The following is an 11,720-nucleotide window of genomic DNA, read 5'->3' on the forward strand; positions in this document are numbered from 1 at the left end:
GATTTTGGGCACACATGCACATGTTTCTGGAGTGTTTATTCTTTTTTAAAGAGTTTTTTTTTTGCTATAGGGCACGTGTGCTCACTGGAGAGACAGAGAGACAGAAAGTGAGAAATCACCCCGCAGAGGGGATGGCTACGCTGCAATCCCTTCCTCCACTCTCCTCTCAGGACTTCGGGCAGGCACGCACAAGCACTGGGCACCGCAGCTGACTGCACGGGAGTCCGGTGACAACCATTACGCCATCTGCCAGTCCCATCCTGGTGCGCTAGACTTCCCCTTCCAGCCAGCCTTCCTGTATGCTGAAGTCCAGACTGCACAGCCTGGCACACCACACCCGTTCCTTCTCTCCCGCCACGTGGCTCTCCCTCCACTGTCTACACTCCAGACATAGCTGGAGACCTCCACTTCCTCCCATTCTTTAGGCTTGTTCATGCTGCAGTGGGCTTTTACAAGCTTTTCCCTTATTCTGCACCTCCTTCCCCTCTACGACAGACTCTTACTCATCCTGCAAGACCCAGCGTGGCCCTCTCTAAGATGGCCTTTGACCCCACCACCAGGTTGGACTCCATCACTGCCCCCCTGTGCCCATGCTGTTTCCCAGCGCCCAGAAAGGACGTCTGTACAGTGGGTCCTCCCACTCCTTCCCATACTTGTAGCCTGCCTCTTCTGGTTCAGCCCCACCATTCCCAGTGTCATCGGTCCCAGCATCCCAGCCTCCAGCCACAGTGATTGGCCCGGCATGGGCAGGTGACTCATGTGGGCCAATCGGAGGCTTTCTTGGGGCTATATGGCTTCCCACAATGAGGTCCATTCTCTTCCACATGGGCTTTCTTTTCTTTATTTAAAAAAATATTTAATTACATTTGTTATTATTATTTTTTAATTTGGCCAGATACAGAGACAGAAAGGGAAAGTGAGAAAGCAAGGAATGCCAGGTTCGGAACACAACCCGCCGTTGGCCAGTGGGAGTCCGGCACCTTTTACCACCACGCCACCTGCCGGCCCTCCCATGGGGTTTCTAAGTTGGGAGGACGTAAACCGGGTCACCTGTATGCCTGTACCATGTCACCTCCTTACAGAGAATGCCTGCCCACAGGAAGAGAAAATAAAGCAAATGTGCAAAAAGGCAAAACCAAAGGACAGACAGGCCCTGATGCTGTTAGAGCATATCGTCAGTGATAGCACTGGCACGGGCCAACGGACTCCTTTTCTGGCAGAAAGCAATTTGGGGGCCAGCAGGTAGCCTGGTGGTTGGGGAACTGAACTCCCACATGGCCACCTGCACTGTGAGATCCAGATGCGGCGGCTTTCTCTTATTTCTCTGCTCCTTCTCTGTGGTCAACATTAAAAATTAATAATAAGTAAAATTAAATAAAAATTCGGGACCAGCAGTTGGCATAATGGCTATGTCGCTGGACTCCCATGTAGTCGACTACAGTTCAAGTCTAGGACCCGGTGGCTTAAACTTATGCTGGGCGCGTGTGCATGCGTGCCCAAGATCCCGAGATGAGAATGGAGGAGAAGGGATAGCAGCGTAGCCATCGCTCCTAGGGGGGTGATTTCTCATTTTCTGTCTCTGCCACCTGCCAGCCCCAATAATTCTTTTCTAAAAAAAAAAAAAAAGGGACCAGCAGGTGATGTGGTGGTTAAGCACTGGACAGTCCCACATGGCTGACCATGGTTTGAGTTCCGGACCTGGTGGCTTGCTTTCTCACTTTTTTCCTCTCTCTCTGGTCAAATAAAAATAATAATGAATGAATAAATAAATAAAATTAAGTAAAAATAATTTTTAAAAAATTTAAAAAAGCAGTACGAAGTTGGTTTTATCATTAACCTGATGAGTCCTAATTAATAGACTGTCTCTCTATGTGTATGTGCATATACATATATTTATGTTTTTTTAAAGAGGTTTTTGCCTTAGGGGACGAGCACTCACCGGAGAGAGAGATAGAGACAATGAGAAGGAAAGTGAGAAATCATCCTCCTGGGGGGATGGCCACGCTGCAATCCCTTCTCCTCCATTTTCCTCTTGGGATCTTGGGCACGCACGCACATGCGCCCAGCGTGAGTTTAAGCCACTGGGTCTGGGGCTCAAACCACAATCAGCCATGTGGGAGTCCAGCGATGTAACCACTATGCTATCTGTTGGCCCTAGTGTGTGCGGGCGCGCGCGCGCGCGCGTGTGTGTGTGTGTGTGTGTGTGTGTATTTATTTCTCTATTAAGATGATTTTAGGGGCCGGCAGGTGACATGGTGGTTAAAGCTCTGGACTCCTGCATGGCTAATTGCAGTCCGAATTCCAGACCTGGCGGCTTGCTCTCTCACTTTCTCTTTCTCTGTCCCTCTCTGGTCAAATTAAAAATAAATAAATAGGTGCTGCCACAGCCGCCGGAGCCGCGATGCCTAAAAGAGGGAGGAAGGGAGGCCACAAATGCCAGGCAAGGCAGTACACAGCCCTGAGATCGATGCGCAGCTTCCGGCCGAAAAGCAGACGGCCAGGGAAGAGGAACAAGAAGAAGGTGGAGATGGGGCTGCAGGTGACCCCAAAAAGGAGGAGAAATCTCTAGACGCAGATGAGTGAGGATGCAGAAGATGACTATCAGCAAAAACGCAAGGTGTGGAAGGGCTCATCGACACCGAGAACCCCAACCGGGTGGGTGGCACAGACAACCAAAAAGGTCACATGACTAGGACTGGGCGGGCCAAAGGAGCTGTCAAGAAGAGAACGAGAAGAAATTGAGAAGCAGAAAGCAAAAGAGTGTTACATGAAAATGCATTTAGCTGGGACAACAGAGGAAGCCAAGGCTGACCTTGCCCGGCTGGCAATCATCCGGGAACAGCGGGAGGAGGCAGCAAGGAAGAAAGAGAAGAAGGCAGAAGACGATGCACTTTGTCAGGAGGACGGGTGCAGTCGCTCTCCCCGAGTAAGCAAGCACGGCCGTGGGAGGAGGTGCCAGGGAACTGGGCCACGCTGCCGGGACCTCTGCCGTGTCTCGCCCACCCTTTGCCCTGGCACCACTGCAGCGGCCCGTCATGGCCAGGAGCCCGCTGCAGCCTGGGGCCTCCTCTTCATCTTGGAGCAGCAATTGTTTAGGGAGTGTGGCGGCTGGGGGAGAGGCAGTTGCTACCTTTGAGATAGAAAGATGCAGGGCAGCATTTCTGTACCCATTTGAATGTTTTTGCTGGTTTTAGAATTCAGAAGCCTTGTTGGGGGTGCCTGGGAGGTGGGGTAAGGGGAGCTCCCATTTGGCTGGGAGATGCACGTTAGTGGGCGGCCGTGCTGGGCCAGCTGCTGACCAGTGTGTGACAACCGGCCCATCTGTGTTGCCTGGGTGCTCACTCGGAGCGGATATCATCGGTGTGCCCGTGCCCATGGAGCCCTGAGGGTCATGGCTCATCCCTGGTCAGTCCCTTCTTACTGAGGTCTCTCCTCTCTGCCCTTCCTCATCCCATTCCCACCTTCCTGGCCAGGACCTACCCAGTGATCATTTCAAGAAACCTCTGTTTACGGCACAGCACCCAGGCAAGCATGCTCTACAAACTCAGCTTGTATATTTGGCAGATTAAACTTGACATTATCGTAAAAAAAAAAGTTAAAATAAAATAATTCTTAAAAAAAGATTATTTTATGTAACTTCATTTATTATCATCATCATTTTACAGCTTGATCAGAGAGAAAGAGAGGGAAAGTGAGAAAGCAAGTCACTAGGTAAGGGACTTGAACCATGGTCGGCTATGTGGGAGTCCAGTGCCTTTAACCACCACACCACCTGCTGGCCCCAAGTATATATATTTTTTAAGTTTATTTCCTCCATGAGCAAGAGAGAGAGAGACAGTGAGAGTACCTCAACAGAGACCTAATGTGGCAGTCAACCCCAGCCTTCAGCCCACTCTGAATGGTGCACGAGTACGTGCCTGGGGTACTCGGGTCTCTGGACTTGGACTGGGGACCTTCCCAGGTGAGACTCCTCACAGAGCTCTGCATTTACCATCACACCATCTGACCCATGGGAGTTTATTTATTTCATCCATGAGTACAAGAGACAGAAAGTGAAAGAGAAAACCCCCAATGGGGTCTTCAGGCCACAATCCATGCCCAGCCTCAGCTGACCCCAGGCACGTGTGTACCCGGTGGACTCAGGCAGGTCCCTGGACATGAACCTGAAACCTTCCCATGTGGTCAGACCCTCAGAGCGCTGTGTTACTGGTGCCACTGTCTGGCCCGGCAGACTGTATCTGTAATGATTTCCATTCTTATTTGTCTCTGCTGCTGTGAGCAGAGCCCCCACCCTGCCTCATCCCTGTGTGCCAGGCCAGCCCAGCAGGTTCCAGCTGGAGCCGGATCACCGACTGCTACGTCCTCCCCCTGCTCCACTCACCTCGCATCGGTAGCAATTTTCGTGGAAGTTTCTTCCCATGCACTCAATTTTGAAGGCATCCTTCCCGTCCCGGGGGATGATGGGATTCTCACAGATGCTGCACACGGGGGCGAATTTCCTAGAGGGAAGAGGAACCTACACTCAAGAGGTGTTCATGCCAGCAACCGCAGACATGAGCAGTCAGAACCCAGGCTGGCTCGAGTTCACCTCCGGGAGCTATTCACACCCGTCGCCGCGTGATGCACCTGGAACGCTAGACAGATGCCTGTCGCTTCCTGGCAGGAGTGGATGGAGACCTGAGTAATTAGACCCGGCCCCCAGGGTGTAATTCGCTGGAGGCAAGGAAGTGACTGGAGAGTGTCTGGATCTGAGAAGAGTGTCCAGTGGGCCCGGGCCGCCGGTTTATTACAGGGTACTGCTTTCCTTCTTTCCTTTCCTTCCTTTCTTTTTTTTCTTTCTTTCTTTCTTTTTTTTTTAAAATTTTCCAAAAGTGTTTGTATTTGCCAGAGAGATAGAGAAAGTGATAAAGCACTTCCTCTGGGGCATGGTCATGGCACAATCCCTTCTCCTCCATTTCCCCTGCCTTTAGGGGTTCGGGGCATGCATGCACATGAGCCTGGTATGTTTTTCAAGCTGCCAGGTCCGGGACTTGAACTGCAGTCAGCCTTGTGGGATCCAGCCACCTTAACTACCAGGCCACAAGCTGCCCCCCTTTTTATAGGCACATCTGTCTCTCCCCAAGGGCAGGGACTGAATCTTACAGATCTCTGAGTCCCTCCTGCTTTTTCCAGCCAGCTCTGCAGTTGGGGGCGGGGGGGACCAGGGAGCAAGACCCCAGTCAGGTCTACGGGGTTTTGGATGGCAGCTCTGGCATTTCCCAGTGGGGAGACTCGGAGTCCTTAGCTGCTGGTGCCTCGGTTTCCACATGTGGTAAACAGAGCCCTTCCCAGTACGGCCCAGCTGGACCACCAGGAGGAATAGGTGGACTAGTCCAAGGCAGTGCCCGACAGGTGCAGGTGCTGAGAAAGTGCGGCTGCTGGGGACCAGCAGATGGCGTAATGGTGTGTCACTGGACTCTCACGTAGTCGACCAGGATTCGAGTCCCAGACCCAGTGGCTTAAAACTCACACCAGGTGTATATGCATGTGTGCTCCAAATCCTGAGAGAATGGAGAAGGGACTGCAGCGTGACCTTCCCCCACGGGGGGTGGGGGTGTGATTTCTTGCTTTCTCTCTCTGTCTCTGGCAAGCACACTTGCCCGATGGCCAAAAAATAAGTAAGAGAAAGAAAGAAGGCGTGGCTGCTGCAGGTGCAAACATGTGGCCTATGGACCGGGAGGGTCGTTCTCAGGACAGAGGCTGCAGCGCCCAGTGCTCAGGCTTGGCTCCTCTTCTGCCCGAATGCCACCCTGTCCTCCCAAGTCCACCCACAGGACAGCGCCGTCTCACACCTGTAGAAGTCATCCAGGCAGTACACCTCGTTCTGGTTGTCCAGGGCAAAGCTCTCGTCCCCGATGCACCGAGCACAGGTCACACATGTGAAGCAGCTGGGGTGAAAGGCCTGGCCCAGGGCCCTGATGATGTGCTCCTGGACCACCTCTCCGCACTTGCCACACTTTTCCAGCGTGTCCTGGGACAAAAGACTCCCTCAGCACCATCCCAAGGGCATGCCCACTGCAAGCCACAGGGGCCTTCTGATTGGCTCCTCACAGGGGTTCAGGAAGTCAGAAGAGGCATGCAATTGGCCTATAACCCCTGCCCCCAAACTCTTGCCATTACGCCAACTGCTGGTCCTTCTTGCCATGCTTATAATGGCATGTACCCTTGGCTCATGGTGAGGGCTGTTACTGCAGTTTTTTGTTACTGGGATAAGCTTGAGACTAAGGCCCCACAGCTCAAAGGAGACATTTTCTTAAATCTCAGAATCAGGAAAAGGAATTCCCAGGGAAGCTGATGGGCTTTTATCTCACAGACAACTCCTTCACATTCTCTCCCTTTTCCATTTGACCCCTTGGAAGCAAAGAGTTAAATTCCATGTACTACTTTTAGAATGGAGGAGCAGAGATTGCAGCATGGCCATCCCTCCTAGGAGGTGATTTCTCGCTTTCTATCTCTCTGGCAAGTGCACACGCCCTATAGCAAGAACCTCTTAAAAAACAAAAAGAAAAACAAAAAACAAAAAATCTTTGCCAGGGCCAGCAAGGGGCATGGTGGCTTAGGCGCTGGACTCCTAATTGGTCAATTGCAGTTCAAGTCCTGGACCTGGCGGGTTGGGACTCATTCCAGGTGCATGTACATGTGTGCCCAAAGTCCCCAGAGGTGAATGAAGGGGAAGCATCCACGGCCATACCCCCGGGGCGGGGGAGGATTTCTAAAAAACAAAGCAAATAAAAAGATCTTTTTCCATAGGGTGTATGCGCTCGCTGGAGAGAGACAGAGACAGACAAAGCAAAGACAGGGAAAGTCACTCACTTTCCCAGTGGGGATGGCCATACCACAATCCTTTCTCCTCCATTCTCCTTTTGGGATTTTAGGCATGCATGCACAGGCACCTAGTGTGTTTTTCAGGTTGCCATGTCTGGGACTTGAACTGCAGAGTTGGCCATGTGGGATCCAGCCACCTTAACCTCCATGCCACATACTGGCCCATTGTAGGGGCCTTTTTTTTTTTTTTTTTTTTAAGAATTATTTTATTTAATTTATTATCATCATTTTTATTTGTTTAATTTGACCAAAGAAAGACAGAGAGAGAGAAAGAAAAAGTAGAAAAGCAAGCCCCTATAGGTGTGGGAATCGAACTGTGGTCAACCATGTGGGAGTCCAGTGCCTCAACCACCACACCACCTGCTGCCCCCCTCCCTTAAAAAAAATAGAGCTAGATTCATTCATTCATTCATTCATTCATTCACTTTAGGTTTTTGCTATAGGGCATGTGCACTTGCCAGAGAGACAGTGAGAGAGAAAGTAGGAAAACACTCCCCGGGGGGGATGGCCAAATTGCAATCCCTTCTTCCCCTTTCCCCTAGGATTTTGGGCATGCGCACATACATGCCCGGCATGATTAGCCGCCAGGTCAAACCACAGTCAGTCACATGGGAGACCAGTCACCTTAACTGCCACACCTCACCTGCTGGTCCCAGGTATCTCCCCCCACCCCGGGGGCCTTTTAATATACATTTTGAGTACCAACTTTTCCCCTCATTTCATCTTTCTTTCTACTTTGATTTCCTTTGGCTTATATTTCTTTACTTTATATCCCATAGTATTATGTACATTCTTTTTTGTTTGTTTGTTTGAGAGATCTTTGCATGCACTTGCTAGGCAGAGAGAGAGAGAGAAAGTGAGAAATCATCCCCTGGGGGGGGCATGCTGCAATCCTTTCTCCTCTATTCTCCTTTCAGGACCTTGGGCATACATGTACATGCGTCCAATGTGCTTCAAGCCCCCGATCTGGGACTCGAACTGCAGCCAGCCATGAGGGAGTCCCGTGGCTTAACCACTATGCCACCTGATGGCCATACATTCTTTTTACAACAAACACATTTATTCATTTACATACTTATTTGTTGTGATTTTCAAGCCGCTGGGTTTGGGACACAAAGCTCTGACAGGCATGTGGGAATCCAGCATCCTTAACCACCATAACACCTGCTGGCCCCTGTACATTTTTTAAAAATTAAACTTATTGTGGTAAGAACACTTAACATGACATCTACCCCCTTTTTTTTAAGTTAAGAGAGATTTTTGCTATAGGGTGCGTGTGCTCGCTGGAGAGACAGAGACAGAGACAGAAAGCGAGAAAGCACTCCTCAAGGGGGATGGCCACCCTGCAATCCCTTTTCCTCCATTCTTCTCTCAGGATTTTGGGCACACATGTACACACGTCTAGTGTGAGTTTTAAGTCACTGGGTCTGGAACTCGAACAACAATCAACTAGGAGTCCAGCGACATAACCATTACCCCATTTGCTGGTCCTGAGACCTACCCATTTAACAACATTTTTAAAAAATAATAAGAGTATTTGTATGGGGGGCCCTCAACAGGGTCCTATTGCATCATGACCCCCTTTTCCCAGCTTCTTGAGGTTCTGGATACTCCCAAGTATGCCCAGCGTGTTTTCAGACCGACCTGGGGATCCAAACCTGAGGTCGCCATGTGGCTTCCAGCCTTGCAGGGCACTTGTGTTACCAATGTGCCAAAGGGGCAGAGCCTCCCTTAAGGAGCTGTTGTGTGTACAATGTCACTGTTGACTATGACGTACATAAGCTTATACACTGCTTCGAATCCCTTCTGCAATGAGGAGGCATTTTAAAAAGAGAGAGAACGAATGAGATTACTGAGGCAGGGCAAAGGGGCTGTCTCTACCTTCCACCCTTTCTGCCGCACGTGTCTGTATTCCCCGTCTGCCTGTGCACCTGTCGCTTTTAACCTGATGCCACCTGGACAGATGTGCTGGGGCACACTCCCCCCACCCCCACTGAGGCACATCTGTCTTCTCCCCAACACACTGCTCAGGTCTTCTCTGGCTTTTCCAGAAGTAAGCACCCCTATTCCTCCCTCTCATTGGTGCCTTACCCTGGCCTGGCTCCAGGCAGAGGGAAGAGGGCAGGAACAGCCCCCACCATCATGCTGATGGTGACAGAGTGCCTGGGTAGGGAGAGGCTGGCTCCCTTCTCTTCCCATGCTGCCTCACTGGCTGTGGTAACATGAGGCTGGGACCCAGCGTTCTGAATTTCCTGGATATTTCCAACTCCCCTGCAATCAAGTTTCCCGCTTCAGTGTGCATCAGAATCCCCCAAGACATGTTAGAAATGCGGGCTGCCAGGTGCTGCCTGTTCATGAGGATTAGGTGAGGCCCAGGCACACCAGGTGACATAGCAAGGGCTGGTCTGCATGTCACACACGTGTCACAAACCACAAACACGCCACCACTAACCATGGAAGAGCCAGAAATTCCGGTACGTTGGCACCCACACCAGCTCTCCCAGACCGTGGCTGATACCCGGACGTGGCAGGTGTTAGCCCTCGCGTCAGAACCTTGTGGCTCTGAGAGACCGTGCAGTACCAAAGGCAAGATCTGGGAGCAGGGCGGCCTGGGGTAGACGCCCAGCTCTCGGCCTTCTAAAGCGTGAGCCCGTGTGGTAACTAAGCGATGTCCCCAACGGCACCCAGGTCCTGATCTGGAGCCTGTGGCTGTTCCCATGTGTATGGAAAGGAGACTGCCAATGTCATGAAGTTAAGAATCTCCAGGTGGGGACACTCTCCTGGTCCAGGTGTGGCCTAAATGCAAGTCAGTGTCCCTGTAAGAGGAGGGCTGCCGGGGCTGGATGCTGGCGTAGGGGCAGATGCGACACACAAGGTGGTCGCACACGGGAGGTTCCTGGTTTGTGTCTAGAGGCCTTCTCGAGCACACGGGGCATGCACGTGCCTGTGACCCGGGCCGGCTGGGCATGGGTGCCCAGTCCTGAGAGGACGAGACGTGGGCACGTGTGCCCACAGTCCTGAAAGGACAGGGCGCTGTGCACGGGGACCACAGAGTGACGAGACCCTACCGAGGGCTATCTGCCTCTCTCCTGCGCGTATGCATGTTTCCTAGTATTAAAAAGCTCATGGAAAATACGTAGTATGAAAAACTGCATAGATTTCATTTATTTTTGGTACCAAAAGCAAACTCCCACTTTCATTCCCACTTCCCACGAACTCCCTGCAGGCCCTTGCACACTCGGGTTGAGTTCCTCCTCCTGCTGAGTCTCACCTTCCTGATCTGGGAAATGGGTCAGCTGGCACACACCTCCCAGGACTGAGGCAGGGAACGAAATAAGACATCTTCCAAGTGCCTGGCTCGGCGCCTGGCTCCCAAAGGGCTCCACGGGGTTACCTGGTAGCACGGCTCACAGAGGGGCCGCCCGTCCTTCTGGTAGAAGCTCTGCCCGGCCAGCTGGCGGCGGCAGATGCGGCACGTGAAGCACTGGGCGTGGTACTGCCTCTTCATGGCCTCCACGGCCAGCTCTCTGGGGGACACGGACTTGTGGCAGAAAGCACAGATGTCTAGGAGAGAGGAGACACAGGCCGTCACCAGCCCAGCTGGGGGACTGCACCTCATCACCCAGAGTACTGCCAGAATGCCCAGGCCAGGCCTCGAACCCCTGCGTTCCTCATCGGACAAATACGGAGGAGGAGAGTGATCGGCCTTGGAAAAGCTAAAGTTAGGGATGTGGAGTCAGGACAACTGGGAGGGGCCTCCACAGCAACGCCTGGCCTCACGCAGGTGCTAGGAAGTCTGGGTTTTGGAGCACCCTGGAGTTTGAGTTAGGGGTGCTCAGCCCATCCGTGTGCAGAGGCACCCAGCGGGCCGCAACGGGGGACTGCGAACACGGGGAGGGGCAGAAGGCGGGCTTCTCGCTGTGTGTCCTTTCATGCTTCGTGTTTTTGCGTCATGTAAAGGAATCAGGCATTCAAAAGATCAAACGGTAAGAAATCCAGGTGTTTTTGGTTCAGCAAATGAAGAGGATGGATGTTTTAAAGAGTCTAAAGGGGAGGTCAGGGCAGTAAGAGGCTCTAAAGCCCGTCACTACGTGAGCTGGAACACTCATGGGGGTCCCGCGCTTCTCGGTCCCTCCTGGAACCCCCTGCCGGTCCCTCGAGGGTCCCTCCCTGCCCCATACCCATACCTGTGGTTGCTTCTCTGTCAGGGAAGCCAGCAGCCTCTTCTGGAGGAGGCGGCAGCTCGTCCTCTGAGGGCCTAAGGTGGCCAGGCCGAGGCTGGCCTGCAGGGCTGTCTTCAGGGGCCTGTGGGGACACAGAGGGTGTACAGAGGAGAGGCTGCCCCACTCTGTCCCTCCTGTGGTGGCCCCACTGTGCAGAGAAAGCTGAGGCCCAGGAGCAGGCCCAGCAGGAAGCTGCCCGGTGAAGGTTCCGGGGGCCACTGGCTCCTCGCCCTGGGTTCCCTCAACCTGCCAGAGCTACCCCTTCCACGGAATCTTCTGGAATCAGGTTTTCCCAGAGATGCTGGACCAAAGTGGACTTAGCCCTCGGACGGGTCCCTCCCACTGCACCCGGCTTCTGTTAGGGGCAGGGGACCACACATGGGTTTCTGGTGCAGCATCAGGGATCTGCTCAGACACGGGGAAGTGCCTTCTTCAGGGTGCCCGACGGGGAACGGGTGCGGTGTCCCCTCTCTGGGGGCCTAGAAAAACCCCACCAGCTCTTACCAGCCTGACTGGGGACTTCAAGGAGCTTGGAAGAGGAACCACCTCCAGACACCCGCTCCCTGGCCCCAGGAGACCAAGGGGTTACAGGGCTGTCAGTACCTGTGGTGGGGGCGGGGGCGGCGGCGGGGG

General features: G+C 52.8%; 1 protein-coding gene and 1 pseudogene across 1 annotated transcript in view; one reads left to right on the forward strand and one right to left on the reverse strand.

Moving 5' to 3' along the window:
* FBLIM1 (filamin binding LIM protein 1) overlaps positions 1–11,720 on the reverse strand; it is a 36,051-nt gene that overhangs the window by 4,938 nt on the left and 19,393 nt on the right. The window contains exons 4-6 of the mRNA XM_006145258.3: positions 10,259–10,428; positions 5,832–6,010; positions 4,382–4,499 (exon numbers count right to left, since the gene is read on the reverse strand). Of these exons, the coding sequence (XP_006145320.1) occupies positions 4,382–4,499; positions 5,832–6,010; positions 10,259–10,428 (467 nt within the window). The remainder of the gene's footprint in view (positions 1–4,381; positions 4,500–5,831; positions 6,011–10,258; positions 10,429–11,720) is intronic.
* LOC102490986 (28 kDa heat- and acid-stable phosphoprotein pseudogene) lies at positions 2,402–3,565 on the forward strand (annotated as a pseudogene).

This window comes from Tupaia chinensis, unplaced genomic scaffold (genome assembly GCF_000334495.1).
Source record: "Tupaia chinensis unplaced genomic scaffold, TupChi_1.0 Scaffold000146_1, whole genome shotgun sequence".
Classification (NCBI taxonomy): Eukaryota; Metazoa; Chordata; class Mammalia; order Scandentia; family Tupaiidae; genus Tupaia; species Tupaia belangeri.